At 45.5% G+C, this 22,545-nt stretch overlaps 1 protein-coding gene across 1 annotated transcript in view; it reads left to right on the forward strand.

Annotated features, from left to right (window-relative positions):
• Positions 1–20,747, forward strand: part of LOC146798613 (transmembrane emp24 domain-containing protein 10-like) — a 44,406-nt gene extending 23,659 nt beyond the window's left edge. The window contains exons 3-5 of the mRNA XM_085625921.1: positions 14,364–14,437; positions 16,364–16,490; positions 19,083–20,747. Of these exons, the coding sequence (XP_085482047.1) occupies positions 14,364–14,437; positions 16,364–16,490; positions 19,083–19,204 (323 nt within the window). The 3' untranslated portion in view covers positions 19,205–20,747. The remainder of the gene's footprint in view (positions 1–14,363; positions 14,438–16,363; positions 16,491–19,082) is intronic.
• The last annotated feature ends 1,798 nt before the right edge of the window (positions 20,748–22,545 follow it).

A 22,545-nucleotide genomic window follows, 5' to 3' on the forward strand; every position in this document is an offset into this window, starting at 1 on the left:
GTAACTCTGCCATTATTTGAACAGACCAATGGAAGAGAACCACCACAGTCAAGCTCAAATCTGGGTCTTAGAGGCAATGGGGAGTCTATAATGGGTCACATTATGGATGCTATGAAGCTCCTTATTGCCCCCCTAAATGACAAACTTGAGCAGATATGTAAAAAAGTGGAAAATCTGGAGAAATTGGGTTTAGCTAAATTAGATATTCTTGAACATCTGGGTCCACAAGTTACTCCAACCCTTTTGCATGTACCTACTGTGAATAAGGTTACTATGACTGCCACAAACACAACTAAATCACAGTTTCCTTCTGCTAGAAATGTGACCCCCACGGCAGCTCTCGGCAAGCCCACTAATTTATATACCTATACCTTAGGTAACATCACAAGTGGGCCTTCCTCTTCCTCTTCCTCTTTTTCTAGGGTAAGAGGAGGAGTGCCAACGGGCCATACTTCAGTAAGCGGGAATCCACCAGCACGCAGCCACTATAATAATATCATCCCTGCAGTGATTAATCTCCCGCCAGAAAGTAGACCATACGTGGCAATTCTTGCCAATGTCCCAAAACTTAAACCCTCCCAATACGAAAACAGCGAAACACTTAAAAACAAAATTTTGTACTGGCTTACTCATAATTGTGGATTCCCCTTAAGTGGGGCAAGCCAGATCCTCTCAACCCAAAGGGTAGGGTGGCTGGGCCCCAGTAAAAAGGAAATTAGTGGGGACTGCGTAATCATTAATTACAAAACCACCGAATGGGCAAGAGATTCCATCTTGAACGCGCCCATCCCCTCAGACAATGATTACAATACCACCTTGCTCCCATTGGACTACTTTTACAGAAACCTGGTGGGATTTAAGATTCCCGTGCAGAATTTTAAACACCCCAGAGCAATTAACACGCCTTATCCACTAGTACAGCAGGCATCAGCGCAATCAGTTGGGTACCCTTTGACCTTTTATGACCCAAATAACCAGTATGCTCCACAGCAACCACTGAATTTATTCAGAATGCCAAACCCTAACTACCTTAATAACCATAACGTCCCTGGGCCGGGAACTAACATTTATAGTCAATATGCAGTCCCAACATCGAATAGATTTCAGATATTCAATTCTTTAGATGAAAATGACTGACTCGGGGATACCCTTGTCGAAGAACCATCTGTAACTGAGGATCCTAGGCTGATGGCTGTTAATACAGTTGAGGAATCTTCAATAGACACCACTGTAAGAAGTTCTAATGATCCAACTGTGATAGATGCCACCATATGTACCGCTGAAAATCGCCTGGGAAACCCAATAATATCATCAGTCATAATAGTTACCAACCCATCCCAAGTAGCCTTAGAAGAGAACCTGAGGGCTATTACGTGGAATATAGCTGGGCTAGCCTCTAAGGTAAACACCCCCATATGGGCTGACTTTATTAAACAGGGTTACGATATTATCTGCCTGCAAGAAACTTGGGATAGGGCTGAAGTACACGTTGAGGGCTATACCTCCTTTAACGTGCAGGCTGTGGCATCCCAAGCTGGTCGAGCCAAGGGTGGACTTGTGACCCTGATATCCACCGCACTGACTGAGTTTTGTGTTAGTGATCATGTAGTTCTAGGTAAACATGCTTCTGTTCTGCGTATGGCCCATAGCGGATACAGAGACTTAATAATAGTGAACTTTTATAATAACATTGCGGGGCACAAACAGGGAAAGTTTATTTCTGACATAGAGCGGGCCATTGATGCGATTTTATTGAGTACACCCAAACCTGCTGCCATCCTATGGGTAGGAGATTTTAACATTAAATCATGTACCTATGCACTCAAGGGGGCATGTGGCCATAGGGAGGAGTACTCGGGAAGGGAAACAACATGTGTATATAATCATTTCCCGCATAACAACTATGGTAGCGCTCTGAATAACCTATTGGCTAAATATGACTTGGACCTCCTAGAATGCAATAAGAACACAAACAATGCTAGATGTCCGACATTCCATGGGAGGAACAGCCAATCATTTATTGATCATATTATGATATCTTGCTCCGTAGCTTATATCAATGTTTGGGTGATTGAACAAACGGTCAGTGATCACAACAGTGTAACTGTTGAACTATTGGGTTGGGGAATAAAAAGGAATACCTTTGGTCAACCAATTCAGGATATTGCTGCAGAAAGAGGGTGAAATGGACAAAAGTTGACCCCACTAAACTTGTTGCCAACGCGATCATAAATTGTTGTGGAGAGGTCGAGTATTGCTTATCGCCGGAACCATGCCCACGAATCCTGTTATCCAAATTCCTAACTATTACAAAAACCATTGAGAAATCCCTGACATATAAACCTCGGAAATCAAGGAAAGTCAAGGCGGTGTGGTTTGATGACCATTGTGCTCAGTCATTAAAAACGTTAAAAATTTCACTTGATGCCACACCAAGAGACGTTTGTAAGATCAGGGAAGAGCGCCATAATTACAAAATTGCACTCTCCACCAGGAAGAAGGAATTGCAGGACGAGGCATGGGAAAAATTAGATCTGGCTGCAGATACCAAAGATCATAAACTTTTTTGGGACATTGTAAATAGTCCGTTCTTGAAGAACGACAACATCCCTGAACTAACCTCGCATGTTAGTTGTCAGGCCTGGATAGCACACTTCACTGGGATTTTTAATTCTGATTTTATCTCTGATTTTTCTTCTGTTTTTAATTCTAATGTTTTAACTGATACACCAACCTGTTTTAAATGGGAGAAATTACTGTTTTCGGTGACATTAAGTGAGGTGATTGAGGCAATTGAAAAGAGTAAGGGGGGGAAAGCCCCGGGTCTGGACGGGGTCCCCGTGGACTTTTTCAAATCTGAGATTGTTCTATGGGCCCCCATTTTAACCCGTTATTTTAATGCTGCAATCGAGGATAAGTTACCAACCTCATGGGGTCAATCCATTTTAGTGCCACTCTTTAAAAAGGGTTCTAGGGCCGAAGCACGAAACTATCGCCCAATTTCACTTTTAGACTCGTCATTAAAGATTTTGAGTCATATACTTCTGGTGAGATTAGAGTCCTGGGCCGAAGACAATAATGTTCTTTCGCCTATTCAGTTTGGGTTTCGAAGGGGTCTAGGAACCATGGAACCATGGAACAGTGCGTGAACCTTGAACTTATTATCGGCAAGTACACTAAAGCCAAGGAGGGGAATTTGTTTATGTGCTTTGCCGATCTAAGTTCCGCATTTGATCTAGTGGAACACGCACTGCTCTGGCCAGTACTACTTGCCATGGGCGCACCACCTGAAATCATCCACCTCTTGGCTAGAATGTATAGTAGTCTTTCAAGTAAGGTTAGATTCGGAACAGACGGTGAATGCACCCCCCTTTTTAAAATTGGTAGAGGGATCCGACAAGGGTGCGTGCTTGCCCCCCTTTTATTCTCCCTTTTTATAAATCAGGTTGATCAATTTTTACAAGAATCTTATGCTGATGCCCCCATCATCAATGGAAAGCAAATACCCGTCCTTTTATACGCGGACGATGCGGTCCTGATTTCCAGGACCGCGAATGGGCTGCAAAAGTTAATTGAGAAGTTTCAAATTTTTATTCAGGGCAGAAAGCTTAAAATTAACAAGGGTAAGACTATGACCATGACTTGTGGCAAGAAAATAAAGAAAAACAAGTCATTCTTTTTAGATGGGGATAAACTTGAGGCTGTCCAACATTTTTGCTACTTAGGTATTACCTTTTCAGGAGATGGGAGATGGGTAAAGGAGCAATCCTGTGTTGGTCTGAAGATGACCAGAAATACAAATTGCATCTTCAGATTCGCCTCTAAACTGGGGGGTCGTAGAATCCGAGAGATGATTTCCATCTATACCTCAAGGTGCATGTCCTCTGCCCTGTATGGAGCAGGGATATGGGGATATAATCCTCAGATTGCCCTGTCCATCCAGCAAGAGGAAAATAAGTACCTGAAATGACTATTATGCCTCCCCGTCTCTGCCTCAAATGAGATTACCCACAGAGAGCTAGGCATAAATTATGTCACAGACCTGATTGCATTGCGTCCCCTGTCCCTATGGCGGTCCATATGGGCCAAAGAAGAAACCAGGTTTACCCAGGAAGTAATTTTGGACTGTATCAAACTTGATCGACATTCGAAAATCCCCTGGCTAAAACACATTCACTCCTGGTATAAGACTCTCTTTGGTCAGTGTGAGAAAGTGGGTTTCTGTTGCAGTAACCCCCCCTTTTTTTTGCCTAATAGCTGATGCACTTTTCCTTGTTGTGCCCTGGGCTCCTGCCAATCAGGTGCCCAGGGCCTATGTTCCTTCCTTAAAACACACAAACTCCCAATTGGCAAACCCTGGCCACATGTCAGCCCCTGGTAAATGGTACCCTAGGTACCCAGGGCCTTGTGACCAGGGAAGGCCTCTAAGGGCTGCAGCACTCCTTGTGCCACCCTTAGAGGCCCTGTACCCTTACACACACACACTGCCTTTGCAGGCTGAGTGTCTGGGTGCAGGACAAAACAAAGAGTCGACATGGCACACATCTCTGTGTGCCATGCCCATTACCTATACTGCCAAGGCATATGTCAGCCACCCCTCTGGCTGGGTGCCTTATGCCTATGGTGTGGGCACAGGAGCAGGAGCCCTGTGCCCCTACAGTACCCAGGTCCATTCCTGGGCACTGTAAGTACAGTGCTGCCTTTTACAAGTACATGGTGCTGAGAGCTCGTCAAACACGAACTCCACAGCACCATAATGGCAACACTGAAGACTGGGAAGTTTGGTATCAAACTTCTCAGCACATTAAACCCACACTGATGCCAGTGTGGGATTTAATGTACTAAGCACCCCAGAGGGCATCTTAGAGATGCCCCCTTACAGCTAACCTACAATCCACGTCTGCTCTGAGGCTGCCCAGGCTGCCACACAGCAGACACGTTGCTGGACCCCTGGGTGGGAGAGCCCCTGCTCTCCCGGGCCTGCAACAATGCACATCCTGGGTGAGGTGAGAAATCTCCTCCCCCAGGATGAGCAAAGGGAAGCTTCAAAGGCATGCCGCCAGTTGGAGTTTCCCCAGGCCACTGCAACCCCCCACTCTGGCAGGAAGCTTGGCCGGAAACCCCATACAAGGACAGGGGATGTGCCAGCCTGCCCACCCCACCCCTCAGGTGGGGGAGGCGAGGTGAAGCACATCTCCGGGCTCTCGCCATCTTGAAGATGGGAGGCCCTACCCTATCAGGATTAGGCTACTGCCCTCCTCCCACAGGAGAGAGGCAGGATAGGGGGTGTACCCACCCCAGGACAAGGACCCATTGGTCCCTGGCCTTCACCTACCTGTAACGCCCCTAAATCTAGTATTTAGGGGCCCCCTGAACCTTCCTTCCCCAGATTCCAGATAGAAACCTACAAGAAGAGCAAGAAGAAAAAAAACCTGCCCTGCAGCTGCTAAAAAGAGGAAGACACCAACTGCTTTGGCCCCAGCCCTACCGGCCTGTCGACCCTCGAACCTGCTCCTGCTCCAGCGCGGCATCTCTTGTGGCCAGCAACCTCAAAAACCCCGGAGGACCTGGCTACCTTTGACCTCTGATTCCCTGGGACTCCCATGAGTAGAGGCTCTACTCGAGAAACCTATTCCTAACTCCTGGCAGCAGCCCGGAACCGCGGACCCAACACACTCTGCACCAGCCAAGCCTGGCCAGTGCCGGAGTGGACAAAGACCCTGAGGACGACCCCACGGCGACTGTGACCCCGAGTCCGGCACCCAAGGACCCCCCTCGACATCCTGGACGAAGCCTGCAGCCTCAGAACCGAGTGCCACCCCAGCCGCGATCAACCAGAGGGTAAGATTCCCGACGTCAAAAGGCACCCCTGCACCCGGCGCCCTGCGGCCCCCTGTGCCCAATCCCGGGGTACCCACCTAACCTACAACTACCCAACTTACCCCTCGAAGTGGTGGTGGCACCGGAAACATCCTCGTCCCCGAGCCTGCAGCCTTTTTCCAAACCGGAACATTCCCATTGATTTCCATTGAGCGCCCGAAGGCTCAAAAGCACCCTGCACCCAGCCGCCCGAGTGGCCCTGGCAGTGCACTCTCTACACTAACTTACTTCCCCACTTGCCCTGAGTAAGTGACCAGGAGCCCAGCTCCCACAGACGCGTGGCTTGCCAGACAGCAGCCACCAACTAAGGCCCCCCTATCCCTCATAGGATAACATTGGGCCTAACTCACTCTGCACCCGGCCGTCCTGAAACCGCTGAGGGTGAACCAACTGTACCTACCTGACACTGGGGGACCCCTGAGTCTATGCCCGGAATTTCAACTCTGCCAGTCGAGTACTTACCCTTAAACCGCTAACTTCATTTTCCTCATAGGGTAACATTGACTGGCTTTTTCTTCAAAAATCTTCTAAGTGTGAACTTTTCAAAACTGTAAAAATTCACCAAAAATCAGCCAAGTGACAAAAACGAATTTACTCACCTGTTCCTGGGTGAGCTCCCAGTGCTGGATCTTGGTGCCCAGCCCTGATCCTGAAAAGTACTCACAACTATACTTACCTCTAACTCATTTTTCTCCCATAGGAAACCATTGTCTGCTTTTCTGTGAAATTTCTTCTAAGTGTCTATTTTTGCAAATTTGAAATATTCTTTTAAAATCGTACCATTTCTGCAAACGAAATTACTTACCTGTTTTTGATAAGGACCCCAGTCCTGGGTCTAGGCACCCAGTCCTGGATTACTAAAGTAACGATAAAGTACTCTACCTGCAATTTGAATTTCTTGCCATAGAGATCCATTGAATGTTTTCTGTGAAATATTTTCTAAGTGCTAACTTTTGAAATAGCTAAATATTATTTAAAAATCATTACAGTTAGTAAGTCGACTTTCATCACTTGATTCTGAATACTGACCCCAGGCTGGTTCTAGGATCCAGACCTGGAATTCCAAAAGTAATCTGAAAAGTAATTTATTACAAATAACCTGAATTTACCATTGAGCTCAATGCATTGTTATGTTTAGGAAATAGGATTGTTTATTGCAACCAACTGTGACTGTTTACACAAATTTATTGCTTGAAACAAAAGTATTTATATTCAACCTCTCATTCTGAGAAAGTATATTTTTACCCCCTTTGTGGTTCTAAAAATAAAACAAGCATATATTTTATATATACAAATCATTGGCCTAGAGTTCAGTTATTGAGTGTGTGAAACCATTTGCTGACTGAGTGTGTACAATAAATGCTTTACACTGTCCTCTGGTACTGCCTTACTGCTCGACCAAGCTACCACTTTTGAGAGTAAGGTCATACCTAACTTTGACCTCTATCAGCCTCTGGGGGACTGTGGACTCTGTACACCCTGTACCCATTAGGGAACAGTATATACAGAGCCACTTTCTCACATTGGTGGATCAGCGGTGGGATACAAACTTGCATTTGTTGGACTACTTGGTTACCATCTGATCACACGACAGAACTCTTAAAAATTGCCTTTAGAATTCTGATTGGTTTTTCCAAAATTACTAAAAGTCTTGCTAGGGCCTTGCTTAAGTCCCATTAGAATTTTAGAAAAATAAAAGTCACTATAGTCAGGGTAGAGGGTTAGAACTGTCAGGTTAGAATGTCTCAAACAAACCCAGCTATTAGTGATAATAATAACATGGACCTGGTGGAGGAGCTCGACCTCACACCTTACTTACACTTGTCTTTCAAGGAATTGAGGTCCTTATGTAAACTCAAAAATTTACAAATGGGTCAGCATCCAACCAAACAAGGGCTCCAGGAGCTCCTGGCTGAGTATGCTAAAGACCACCCATCTGAACATGGTGATGGCCAGTCAGATGAGGAAAGGGAAACAGGAGAGGAGGACAGCAACCTCCCCATACTATTCCCTAGGGAGGAGATGGCACCCATACCCTCCAACTCAAGACATAGCATCTGGGCACCTAGAGACCACACAGGTGGCTCTGGTCCCAGAGACAACACTGGGGGTCCCCCCAGTGAAGAGGACAGCCTTATGAGGCTGGCCAAAAGAATAGATCTAGAGTCCAGGCTCCTGGCTCTAGAAAAGGAAAGGAGAGAGATGGGTTTAGCACCCATCAATGGTGGCAGCAATAATAAAAACAAGGATAGGGAGGAAACTTCTGACCTTAAAATCCCCAAAGGGATTGTCCCTAAATTTGAGGAAGGTGATGATATCACCAAATGGTTCACAGCCTTTGAGAGGGCTTGTGATATCAGGAAAGTAAAGAAACCTCTCTGGGGGGCACTCCTGTGGGAACTGTTCTCTGGTAACTGCAGGGACAGGCTTCTGACTCTCTCTGGGCCAGAAGCAGGATCCTATGACCTCATGAAGAAAGCTCTGATTGAGGGATTTGGATTCACCACTGAGGAGTATAGAATTAGATTCAGGGGGGCTCACAAAACCCAGACCCAGTCCTGGATTGATTTTGTAGATTTCTCAGTGAAGACGCTGGATGGTTGGTTAGCTGGACATGGTGTGCAGGATTTTACTGGATTGTACAATTTATTCATGAAGGAACATATTTTGAGTAACTGCACAAATGAAAAGTTGCATCAGCATTTGGTAGACCTAGGTCTAAAATCCCCCCAAGAATTGGGAAAAAGAGCAGACCACTGGGTCAAGACTAGGGTGACTAGGACGTTCACTGGGAGGGACCAGAACCAAGGGGTCCCAAAACCTCCCCAGAAGAAAGAGAGTGAACCCCTTGTGGATAAAAGAAAGGAGTCCCAGGTAGCCCCCCAAAAACCTGACCAGGAGGGTGGGCCCAAAGACACCTCACAAACTAAACCAGGGTACCAAGGTAAGAATTGGGATCCCAACAGAATATGGTGCTTCAACTGTCAGAAGGCTGGACACCACACCCAGGACTCTAGCTGTCCTAAAAATAAGGTTCCTAGTACAGCTCCAGGGGTGACTAGTGTAGCCCCAGGGGTTGCCAGTGTAGCTTGGGAGGGAGGGTCCTCAGATGAGGAAGTCCTCCTAGCTTTCAACTGGGGAATGGGCCCAAGAAGCAAGCTGGAGATCCCAGAAGGAAGTAGACACTTCCACCACCTACTGGTGAATGGAATCCCAGCCACTGCCCTGAGAGATACCTGTGCCAGTCACACTGTGGTACATGACAGGTTGGTATTCCCACACCAATATGTCTCAGGGGAAACAAGAAGGGTAAGAACTGTCCCAGGGGGAGTCACTGTTAGGCCTGTGGCTATAGTGCCCCTAGCCACAGCTGGGTCCCTTAGATGGAGGAAAGTGATAGTCAGTAAAAACCTCCCCCTTGATTGTCTCTTGGGGAATGATCACTTAGATGTGGAACTGAGCCAAAGAGAGGTGCTGGCCCAATGCCAGGCCTCGCCCAAAGAACCTGTGGGGGCTCAACCTGCAGTCAGTGCAGCTGAGTCCCAAAAGAATGAGAAGAAACAGGGTAGGAAAGGTGGGCAACTGTTAGCCACAGTTCCAGAGAGCCAGGGAGATGCTATCCCAGTAAGGGAAAACTCCCACAATGGCACTGGTAAAGCCCCCCCTAGCCAACAGCAAGACCTGACTAGTCAGGCAACTGTCCAGCCTGAATTAGTGGCTCCTCAGGTGGCAGAACAAGGGGTAGAGGAGGGGTGTTCCCTACCAAGAGTAGGGACCCCCTATCCTCAAACAGACCAACAGCCAGGACCCAAAGAGAACTATAAAATAGCCCCCTCACTTGCCAGTCAGGAGCTAAAGGTATGGTACTGGGCACTGACAGCTGTCAGCAGCCTCTGCTGGGTGTTAGCCTTCATGGCAGCCCTATCCTTGGCATGGTGGCCTAACCCCCTGCCAAATAGCAAGTCAGGCCCCCTGACCTTATTGGTCATGGTGGGGTTGCTCAAGCTGTGGGTAGCCTCTGTGGGTAAGCTGGGCCTAGCCCTGGCTAAGTTAGAAACTACCGAGGTATACACCTCTAAACCCAAAATAGAAAGATGGGACCAGGACAGTAAAAGACAAGGAGAGGAGCCTTGGGAGTTAGGTCCTGAAACTAATAAGACAGGCCAGCTCCCCAAAGGGATTGACCTAGGCAGAAGGATGTAAGGCAGAGTAGGCCCTGCAACTTTCAAACCACTTCCCCAACTCTTCCTCGCCTGAAAGACTAGGTAGACTCTCCCAGCTTTGGCAGCAGTCTCCTGGCCTTTGGGCTGGGGGGGGCTTGTGTGAGAAAGTGGGTTTCTGTTGCAGTAACCCCCCCTTTTTTTTGCCTAATAGCTGATGCACTTTTCCTTGTTGTGCCCTGGGCTCCTGCCAATCAGGTGCCCAGGGCCTATGTTCCTTCCTTAAAACACACAAACTCCCAATTGGCAAACCCTGGCCACATGTCAGCCCCTGGTAAATGGTACCCTAGGTACCCAGGGCCTTGTGACCAGGGAAGGCCTCTAAGGGCTGCAGCACTCCTTGTGCCACCCTTAGAGGCCCTGTACCCTTACACACACACACTGCCTTTGCAGGCTGAGTGTCTGGGTGCAGGACAAAACAAAGAGTCGACATGGCACACATCTCTGTGTGCCATGCCCATTACCTATACTGCCAAGGCATATGTCAGCCACCCCTCTGGCTGGGTGCCTTATGCCTATGGTGTGGGCACAGGAGCAGGAGCCCTGTGCCCCTACAGTACCCAGGTCCATTCCTGGGCACTGTAAGTACAGTGCTGCCTTTTACAAGTACATGGTGCTGAGAGCTCGTCAAACACGAACTCCACAGCACCATAATGGCAACACTGAAGACTGGGAAGTTTGGTATCAAACTTCTCAGCACATTAAACCCACACTGATGCCAGTGTGGGATTTAATGTACTAAGCACCCCAGAGGGCATCTTAGAGATGCCCCCTTACAGCTAACCTACAATCCACGTCTGCTCTGAGGCTGCCCAGGCTGCCACACAGCAGACACGTTGCTGGACCCCTGGGTGGGAGAGCCCCTGCTCTCCCGGGCCTGCAACAATGCACATCCTGGGTGAGGTGAGAAATCTCCTCCCCCAGGATGAGCAAAGGGAAGCTTCAAAGGCATGCCGCCAGTTGGAGTTTCCCCAGGCCACTGCAACCCCCCACTCTGGCAGGAAGCTTGGCCGGAAACCCCATACAAGGACAGGGGATGTGCCAGCCTGCCCACCCCACCCCTCAGGTGGGGGAGGCGAGGTGAAGCACATCTCCGGGCTCTCGCCATCTTGAAGATGGGAGGCCCTACCCTATCAGGATTAGGCTACTGCCCTCCTCCCACAGGAGAGAGGCAGGATAGGGGGTGTACCCACCCCAGGACAAGGACCCATTGGTCCCTGGCCTTCACCTACCTGTAACGCCCCTAAATCTAGTATTTAGGGGCCCCCTGAACCTTCCTTCCCCAGATTCCAGATAGAAACCTACAAGAAGAGCAAGAAGAAAAAAAACCTGCCCTGCAGCTGCTAAAAAGAGGAAGACACCAACTGCTTTGGCCCCAGCCCTACCGGCCTGTCGACCCTCGAACCTGCTCCTGCTCCAGCGCGGCATCTCTTGTGGCCAGCAACCTCAAAAACCCCGGAGGACCTGGCTACCTTTGACCTCTGATTCCCTGGGACTCCCATGAGTAGAGGCTCTACTCGAGAAACCTATTCCTAACTCCTGGCAGCAGCCCGGAACCGCGGACCCAACACACTCTGCACCAGCCAAGCCTGGCCAGTGCCGGAGTGGACAAAGACCCTGAGGACGACCCCACGGCGACTGTGACCCCGAGTCCGGCACCCAAGGACCCCCCTCGACATCCTGGACGAAGCCTGCAGCCTCAGAACCGAGTGCCACCCCAGCCGCGATCAACCAGAGGGTAAGATTCCCGACGTCAAAAGGCACCCCTGCACCCGGCGCCCTGCGGCCCCCTGTGCCCAATCCCGGGGTACCCACCTAACCTACAACTACCCAACTTACCCCTCGAAGTGGTGGTGGCACCGGAAACATCCTCGTCCCCGAGCCTGCAGCCTTTTTCCAAACCGGAACATTCCCATTGATTTCCATTGAGCGCCCGAAGGCTCAAAAGCACCCTGCACCCAGCCGCCCGAGTGGCCCTGGCAGTGCACTCTCTACACTAACTTACTTCCCCACTTGCCCTGAGTAAGTGACCAGGAGCCCAGCTCCCACAGACGCGTGGCTTGCCAGACAGCAGCCACCAACTAAGGCCCCCCTATCCCTCATAGGATAACATTGGGCCTAACTCACTCTGCACCCGGCCGTCCTGAAACCGCTGAGGGTGAACCAACTGTACCTACCTGACACTGGGGGACCCCTGAGTCTATGCCCGGAATTTCAACTCTGCCAGTCGAGTACTTACCCTTAAACCGCTAACTTCATTTTCCTCATAGGGTAACATTGACTGGCTTTTTCTTCAAAAATCTTCTAAGTGTGAACTTTTCAAAACTGTAAAAATTCACCAAAAATCAGCCAAGTGACAAAAACGAATTTACTCACCTGTTCCTGGGTGAGCTCCCAGTGCTGGATCTTGGTGCCCAGCCCTGATCCTGAAAAGTACTCACAACTATACTTACCTCTAACTCATTTTTCTCCCATAGGAAACCATTGTCTGCTTTTCTGTGAAATTTCTTCTAAGTGTCTATTTTTGCAAATTTGAAATATTCTTTTAAAATCGTACCATTTCTGCAAACGAAATTACTTACCTGTTTTTGATAAGGACCCCAGTCCTGGGTCTAGGCACCCAGTCCTGGATTACTAAAGTAACGATAAAGTACTCTACCTGCAATTTGAATTTCTTGCCATAGAGATCCATTGAATGTTTTCTGTGAAATATTTTCTAAGTGCTAACTTTTGAAATAGCTAAATATTATTTAAAAATCATTACAGTTAGTAAGTCGACTTTCATCACTTGATTCTGAATACTGACCCCAGGCTGGTTCTAGGATCCAGACCTGGAATTCCAAAAGTAATCTGAAAAGTAATTTATTACAAATAACCTGAATTTACCATTGAGCTCAATGCATTGTTATGTTTAGGAAATAGGATTGTTTATTGCAACCAACTGTGACTGTTTACACAAATTTATTGCTTGAAACAAAAGTATTTATATTCAACCTCTCATTCTGAGAAAGTATATTTTTACCCCCTTTGTGGTTCTAAAAATAAAACAAGCATATATTTTATATATACAAATCATTGGCCTAGAGTTCAGTTATTGAGTGTGTGAAACCATTTGCTGACTGAGTGTGTACAATAAATGCTTTACACTGTCCTCTGGTACTGCCTTACTGCTCGACCAAGCTACCACTTTTGAGAGTAAGGTCATACCTAACTTTGACCTCTATCAGCCTCTGGGGGACTGTGGACTCTGTACACCCTGTACCCATTAGGGAACAGTATATACAGAGCCACTTTCTCACAGTCAGGATATTTTTAAAGATATTTTAACAGAATCGGTTTTAACAAAGCGTGACCTCAAAACCACCTATTTGGATCATGCAAAAGGGACCAGAATGAAGGAGTATGCAATGCAAAGTACGTTCAAATTATACTTGGAGTACAACCTTAGCACAAGACTCCCATCCTATCTTACATTCGTTAGCATTAATTCTCATCGCTTTGTTCTAGCACGCCTGAGGCTGGGAATAGTCCACCATTTGGTGGCTTTCCCTACCGTAAAAAAACCCGGGTTATGTCTGTGCCCATGCGATGGGAAATCTAAACAGAGCATCTGCCACTTTTTACTTTTTTGTAATTTTTATACTGGTTTTAGAAAGTTTTATTTGAAGCAACTGTTTTTAGAACATAATATGTACAATACAAGAGCCGCAATACAATTGTTGTTTGATTTGGCTTCCCCGAATGTGTGCTATCGTGTGGCCACCTACATTCTAAAATGTATTTGGCACAGGAAATCAATAATTATATGATTTCTTCCCTTCGTTATCCCCGTTCACCCGTTGGCCGTTACATTCTATGACTATTCGTGATTTACTGTTGAGTTATATTGTTTGTATGTGTATTTATTTTTGCACTGGCGTTTGCACAAACCCTTATCACAAACAAATTGCTGCTAAAATGTCTAAAGTGAACTAACTTCCTCCTTAACAATTACTGCTAAAATGTATACAGTGACCAAATTTAACTCTGTACCCAAAAGTGATATACCTTATTGATTTAACAATATCGGCATGGATAGTGATGTAATTTTAAACGTTTCATTATTTAGCTTACTTAAATATGATTTCTAACTGTATTGATGTATGTTGTTATATGGTTGTACTTGTACAAACCGAATAAAGCATAGTAATCAATCAATACTGTTGGACACTGTTTTGCTGCTGCACTTGCTTAAATATTTAATTCTTGTCTTCTGAATTCCAGGACAGCTGCATCTCTCTGACCAGTTGATCACGCTGGACATCAAGCATGGGGTGGAGGCAAAGAACTATATTGAGGTACACAAAGGTGTCATGTCATATGGGGATAGGTGGGTGCATGCTTGTCATGAATGTGCCGAAGTTGAAATTCACATCCTTGGCCTTTGGGCTGCCATGTAGTTGGGTAGATGAGACTTCAAGAAGCTCTGATGCACTCTATTGCTATTATTCTCTGTCACATAACTTCGATCTTTTAATGGCACTTCTCGTTGCACAAGGGCTTTATTTTGAGGCTTGGCAGTGTATTGAACTAGACAAGCCTCAATGCCTTAGATACAAGGCTTACCACTGTCTAATGAAGGGGATTCCTAGTGTGATATCTGTTTCCAGTTGCTTCTGGGGAAAGCGTTGGTAGATGCGAGCAAGGAGTTAAAAGAGACCGGTCCAATCCTTGGACCAATTCTAAATTCTGACCATCACCTTAGACCCACCAGGACAGTGGCTGCAGAACGGTGGCACAATGAGCACTTTTCACTTAAAGGAGGTGGTCCTCTCTCTTTGTCCTGTTGGAGTCGGGTTCTAAACGTCCATCCTAAAAAACAAAAAGGCTTTGGTTTATCATCGCCACTTGATTCAAAACTCTGATTTCAAGACTGCCCTATTATATCTGGTTAGTTTGATGTTGCGAGGCTCATAAAAGACCAGCACGCATTGAAACGCATGGACGGTGCAGCCTAATCCCAAGAGACTTCATGAAAGTTAGTCACCTGGTAAACTGACAAAAAGCAGTGATTAAAATTGCTCTTTAGGAGAGGCAGAGGAAATAAATGTGTACCACTGCGCTATTCAACTTATGTGTCAACTGTATGAAAATTAATTTGGAGGGTCAAACAGAATAATTATGGATCTCCATTTGCAAGTGGTCGTGTCTTCAGAATATATGGAGCAAATTACAAAGGCTTTCCTAAAATTAACCTGGAACTTTGAGGCACAATGTTTTGAAATATGGATATATGTTTTTCAGACAATCGATGTTCTTTGATATTTGTCAAATTTTTCATGCATAACTAGGGCTCATGGTTTTAGGATATTTATTCTTTTGACATTTCCGCCTGTAATCATCCATATTTATTTTTTGTTTATTTTATCTTTATTTATCCATATTTATTTTGGGTTTTGACGAATAATTAAGCAGAAATTAGTATATTACCACATTTATTTAACCAATAAATATGCACTCATTCTTGAATCCCTGCCATGTTTCAATACTGTAAACACCCGCAGAAGATGAATCAATGCACTTTTATCAAAATATGCAAATTTCAGTATCAACCATGTGCATATCTACTGGTGTTAAAGGATCTTTACAAAAAATCCTCTCTTTTCTTAATCCCCTTACCTATCAATTCACACAGCTATTGGCCTGGCAGTCATGGCAGACAGTATTTAGAATTACTCAAAAAGCAACCCAATTTCCGTTTTTATCGACATTTAAAAAATAAATACAGACAAGAACATGAATGTTTTCTGTCTGTATTTATCTGTAAAAATCATTAGAAATGGAAAACAGGGAGCCTTAATTATAACATAAAAGACTGTCTTCTGAAAAAAGGATGCCCTGTGATTAAGTAATGTAATTGTATTTTAGAGCAGGCATATCGAAATCCAACAATTTGGGAAATTCCTCACGTCTGTCTTGGGCTGGTATTTTTATAATGGTTTTATTTGAAATGAAACTACCCTTTATGCAACCCTTGCAGCCGTTTTCTTTCAGAAGAGGCCACACTCTCTGTGGCTACTGGCCTCGTCTTTGGCACCACTACAAGAATACATCCAATAACCATAGTAATAAAGGGTGGATGTGGCTTATAAGTTTGGAAGAGCAATGCTGTACGAATTGAGGGAGACCGCAGGGTCATTAATAACTGAGCTTGTTCGATATATCTATTAATACTAACGGCTACACTCCCTCAACTTGACTACCTCTGTTTTCCTCCTTTGCAGTTAGCGAAGGCAGAAAAACTGAAGCCCCTTGAGGTGGAGCTGAGGCGCCTGGAGGACATGTCGGAATCCATTGTGAAGGATTTTGTTTACATGAAGCAGCGTGAAGAGGAGATGAGAGATACCAATGGTAAGTGCCAATCACTGTTTCTTCATTGCAAGATGCGGAGTGGGTTCTATGTGACAGACTTTACTTTCATGAGGCAGGAGTGGTTCCATGGATGGCAGTATGAAAATGGGCGGAAGGGAGTTGTGTGCAGTTTTCTTGTATACACGTGGAATGTCTTTCCCTGGCTTTGATTAGTTGCATCTAACTACCTCAGTTTTTTCTTCCTACATCCCATTTGCTATGGGGTGGCTGCATGCTGTTAGAGAAAAACGCATTGTTTTAGGCTTAATTAATAAATAAGACAGCCCTAATTAGAGATGGGCGTAACTCGCCCAATTTCGTGCAGCGTTATTATGCAATATTATTACAAAATTACGCGAAATGCATCTCTTGCTCAGAAAGTGACATGGTCAGTTGTGGTAAAAGTTAAACTCAAAAATCTAATTTCGAGTTTACTTCTGGTTGCTCACTTTGAAAACTCTCCGCGTGCATTTAAATTTGTAGTTTTGCACTCACAAAATACCTGAACAGTCCGCTTTAGTAAATTATCTACCTGAAACACTAATTGCATTAAAAAATTAAGTGAACGTTACATTGCGTGTTTAAATTTCTCCCTCTATTATGTGATGTGGCATAATCTCAGTAATTTCGCATAAATTCTGTTACGTGAAATTACCAAAAACATCCCAATTACTTCGGCTTGATTACGTTTTCGCTCAGGCCTTGCCCTAATTTGCCTAAAGTCCTAGATTTCTGATATGCCACTAATGCGTTTGCAGCTGGAGCTTTGTAACCCATTTTGTGCATGGTTAGATTAGGCATTGCCAGAGGAAATTTTCATGTCTGGCTCCTGTAGCACAAGAAAGGCACTGCTTGGAGAAAGATTACACTGTGATCCTATAGCACTGACGGGGGATTATCTACAGGTTGATCCCCACCGAAACAAGAACGGTCACCCAGGCCCTCGTCAGCAGCAAGCTGGACTACGGAAACACTCTCTACGCAGGAGCCTCGGCCAAATTCCTGAAACGGCTTCAACGCATCCAGAACGCCTCTGCACCTATCCAGAACGCCTCTGCACACCTGATCCTCGACATCCCTCACCGCAGCCCCATCACACACCACCTTAGAGACCTGCACTGGCTCCCTGTCAACAAGAGGATAACCTTCAAGCTCCTCACCCACGCACACAAGGCACTCCACAACACTGGACCAGCGTACCTCAACAGTCGACTCAGCTTCTACACCCCCACCCGCCAGCTCCGCTCTGCCGACCTCGCCCTGGCCACAGTCCCCCGCATCCAAAGAGCGACCTCCGGTGGCAGATCGTTCTCCCACCTCGCCGCCAAGACCTGGAACACCCTCCCCATCCACCTACGGCAGACCCAAGACCTGCTGTCCTTCAGACGACTCCTCAAGACCTCGAGCAGTAGCAGCATCCACCACCCCCCAGCGCCTTGAGACCCTCACGGGTAAGTAGCGCGCTCTACAAATGCTATGATTGATTGATTAGCACTAATGGCCCTAATAAAGGAGGTAGCTGAAACGTGCATTGCTAGGGGAAGCTTGCCCTGCTGGCATTCCCAGCTCTGTGATTGATCAGTTATAAGGAAGCTCACACTTCTGGGGCCCCATAACGCTGATAAGACACTGTTGACAAAGCTAGCCCTGCTCAAACTGTATATATATGATGAAAGTGCTGGTAGAAAAGTCTCTCAGTTTTGTAACCCTAGGTGGCCGCAGGGTAGTGGAAGCTCACAGTTAATATTTTCTAGCGCTAGGAGGAAGCACACAGTGCTTGAGCAGTTTGCTGCTGAGTCAGCTGAACCTCCAGGTGTTCTGTATCCCTGCACACTTCTAAAGGAAACCTACACTGTTAGGGTCTAAAGCACTTGGATGGCATTGCTGGGATAAACCATCCACGGCCAGTTCCCTATACTGCTATCCAACGCTCCTACAAGTTTTTTATTTTGTAGCTCAACCTCAGCCACTGAGGATGGGCTCTTAGAACTTTAAAGCTCTGATGGCACAGTTGGCCAGAAGATAATGCTGCTGGGTCCTGTTGCTTCCAAAGGAACCAGGTGCTGCTTAGCTCTTTGGCACAGACAAGGTGCTGCTGGTTCATCTTGCATTGAAAAGGCTAAGACAACCGTCACTCTGGTGGAGCCTTCGCGGTTATTGTTGGAAGAAGCTCTCTCAAAAGGATGTTGATGTCTCAAAAGAACATGGCTGACACCGCCGCCTTCCTTTTTCTGAGCGGTCACTACTCAATTAATCAAATGCTGATATTGTTTTATAGCAGTGACCATGCATAACTGCTTTGACCTATAGAGCTGACTGAGATCAGCTGTGAATTAGCTTACACTGTTGTGGTTCTGTGTCAACAAATAGCAGAATTTTGTCCTCCTGATGGTGGTCTAGCATTGTCAAGGAACATCTGTTAGGTCTGAAGCTTTGACTACATAAACACTGCTAGGAGTAGTTGCACTGCTGTAATACCTCAGTTGCTGGTGCCCAATATAATGCATTAACATGCCATTTAAGCATTGCTGTTGTCTGATGTTCTCACTTTTCCTTTTGGAACTCAGTTTTGCTCCTGTTCCCTCATTGCAGACTCCACAAGTCTCCGTGTCCTCTACTTCAGTGTGTTCTCCATGCTGTGTCTTGTGGGCCTGGCCACATGGCAAGTCTTCTACCTCCGCCTCTTCTTCAAGGCCAAGAAACTAATTGAGTAAAGTACAAAGGAGTTTGGAGCCCTCTACACTGGAGTCTCTTGTCTGCTTTCACACTCCAAAGTCTGGTCAACTTCAAAAGCAAGAAGACTATTCTGGGCAACTTATTGAACATGTGGGTCCGCAACTACTACTTTCCATCAGCTGCTTCTGCTTCTTTTTGGGGCATATTTATATTTTAATAATCATACTGTGGGCATTAGGGTATGAATGTGGGGGACTTGTGTTCATTGGTGGAGGTAGAATAAAAACAAACAATGGTCTATTCCGGTGTTACAAATGGGAAAACATCTTACTAGCATGAAGACGACCTCTATCAGCACCAGCCCTTTGCTCAACATTGAGCACCAGTTACAGCTTATCTTGTTAAATGGAATACAACAATTTCTCTTGGACTACTCTAAAAGGTGGTGTTTCCCAAAAAAAGAGCACGGTATATGCCTAGACCTCTTCTTATCTTTTGCCAGTCTGAATTTCTTTGTTTCGTCTTCTCTGTTTCATAGTACATCTTAACCCGTATGGAATACTTTTTTAACACGCCTTCCGAGAGGGATAAGAAAATTATGATTAGTAGTAGCAGGCATGATTCAATTTTGAAACGCTTCCAAGGTTTTCTCATGAATAGTGGGCGTTGGCGAGCATTGTTCACTAATTAGCCAACCAAACAAACAGTTCTGCAGGTTGCCATGACTGTTTTATAGTAGCTTGCTTATCAGGCTGGAAAGGTACTCCGAAACCAGATGCCTTTTAAGTGCTTAAATCATGAAACTTTTAAGGAAACTGCAATGGAAATTGACCATTGATTGATTTTTTATTTTTATTTTTATTATAAAGCTTTTTTAAATTGTATTAAACCGTGTTCAGGACAGAGGTGCAAAATCTACGTTCAGAACTGATTTTTAAAGACCATCTACTTTTTGATTAATTGAAAACTCACTGAACTTCCATTACAAGAGGAGTTTTAGTTTCTGGAGCACTTGCCTTACTGCTGATGACAACTGTTACTTGTCACAAAGACATGGAAAACATACTGGTACTGTTTGTAGCCTGTAGCAGTTCTTGTATTTGCTGGAAACGCTTTTATTGTGCAGTTGTAGCCTCAAATGTTTTTGAAAGGCATCACTGGAAAGTGTGCAAGGATATCCCATCAGAGAGAAAAGCAACACAGGTTTTCATTTTCAAATTAAGATCCACACCTCCTTAAATATTTATCGTACCCGGGCAAGAGGGAGTAATTGCTTTCTATTTGAGATGATTGACAAGTTCTGGTATGGGAGTGAAGGTAAGTGGTGGAAAATAGGAGACCCGAGTAAGCAGATTGACAAACTCGCTGAGGTGTGGGGGGTAGCTGAGAGCTAGAGGGTGGGCAGGTGTTTTTTGTAAGGGATGAGTGCTTGGGATATGATGTAAAGTTTGAAGAAAATTTGGGATTGGATACACTGTGGTATTGCCTTCAACATAAACTAGATAATACCTTCACTTTGGCAGTGGTTACATGTTTGATTTTGCTGTGTTACAGTTAATAAAGCAGTCTTTTTAATAAAAAGTTTGTGGGCTGCCTGGATCTGTTACCGCTAATTTGGCGGTGTCTGTGGTGGGCTGGGCACTTTGGAAGATGCACAACGCAGAAGTTTGATAACTAGTATAGTTAAGAAAATTACCCGACGAATATATTACCACTAATTTTCACAGTTATTACTTGCAAACACTGAACATCTCCACATTTATGGGAGATCCCCACCACTTATGTCAATGAGCCAGTTCTCTTAAGAAAATAATTTTACACTGTCCTCCTAAACACATAATTTCCATCCATCTTTAAACTGTACTGTATTTTTTGTAAAACGTTTCAAACCTGTGATGAGGTCCTGTAAGTACACCACATTCTATGATTCCTTGGTGCCATGGAGTACATATCTTATCACAGTGTTGATTGAATTTAGACAAGATATTGGGTGAAGGTTGGATACATGCTCTGAACATGGTGTACCATTGTCGCTTCATGTAAGCATGAGGTGTCGTTGAAAAATGTGAAGAGACCTAATTCTGCATTCAGATTATTGTTCACTGAAAATCCAGATGTTTGTGGATTATTTATATTCCAACAGGAATTGAGTTCCGTACTTTAGATGTTTGGACTGGGGAGTTTTAGCCAGTGCGAAATTAAAGAGCTATGGTATGGTTGTGGGCCTTCGGACTTTTCTAAAGGAATAGTGGTCCAGAGCCATAAATGGCTCAATGCCAATGTACATTGCTATTAAAGTGGTACATCTAACCTCAGGACAACATTTTAAATCTAGAAGTGCAGGAGAACTGGGACTCCAGATATTAGGTTAAGTGACTGTTGTCCAGTGGCCTCATGGAGTCTCTGAAGTTTCTAAACTGTGCAAAGGGATGCCCCAAGATATTGGCCACTGTAAGACAGTGAATTATTAGTTGGGGTGGATGGTAGTTTAGCGTAACGGCTAGAGTGGTGGACCTGGGAGCTTGGGAACCGGGTTCGAGTTTCCGCAGGGACGCTCAACATCTTGTGATCCTGAGCAAATCACTTAATCTCCCTGTTCCTAACCAACAAAAATGAATATGTCCATCTGTAACTCAACTGGTGCCTATGTAAAGTTCTATGATACCTTTGGGTCTAGTTTGCGCCATATAAAACTAAAGAAAAAAAAGTTACATACTTGGTAGGTGCAGTCAAAAGTTTCAATGATTTAAACCTGAGCTCAACCCCTGACAGCTACGGCACACAGCAGAAAGGCTAAAATGAAAGAAAATGTGTAAACGTTAAGAAGTACCATAGCAGTTAAAAGGTGAAAGACATACACAATACAAAATGTGATTTTTGAGAAAAAATACCCTCCCTGCAGGGGCTGCCAGTTGTGGAACTGCTTGTTGAATACTTTTCCAGCTGGTCCTGCTGGAGCTCTGGGGAAAAGGTTTTCAAAAGTTTCTTGACTTTATTCTGGTGCCCAAGAGACCATAGGAATACACTTACTTCAAAAGCTTCAGGGAAGGCTCTTGTTGACTCTGAGGGTGTCGGGCAGAGGCCAGCAGCAGGATCCAGTCCAGCTACCACTGGCCAGCTGAGCACTTGAGGAAAAAAAAGGCCTCTTGCAGCTTGTTGTGTTACTCTAGCCACACAGGTGGTCAACTGAGCGTTTGAGTCAAATTCTTTGTCCTGGGTACAAGTGGAAGCAGGTCAGCCATTCAGCCCCCTCTCAGGTCTCAAACAGCAGACCTTTGTTCTTCCAGAGAGTGTTCTAAGAATGGTGCCTTGCAGTGCCACATTTATGCCTGGTACCAGCTAGTGGGTGGGGGTGACTCCTGGCTCTTCCCTGACCAAT

This window comes from Triturus cristatus, chromosome 9 (genome assembly GCF_964204655.1).
Source record: "Triturus cristatus chromosome 9, aTriCri1.1, whole genome shotgun sequence".
NCBI lineage: Eukaryota > Metazoa > Chordata > Amphibia > Caudata > Salamandridae > Triturus > Triturus cristatus.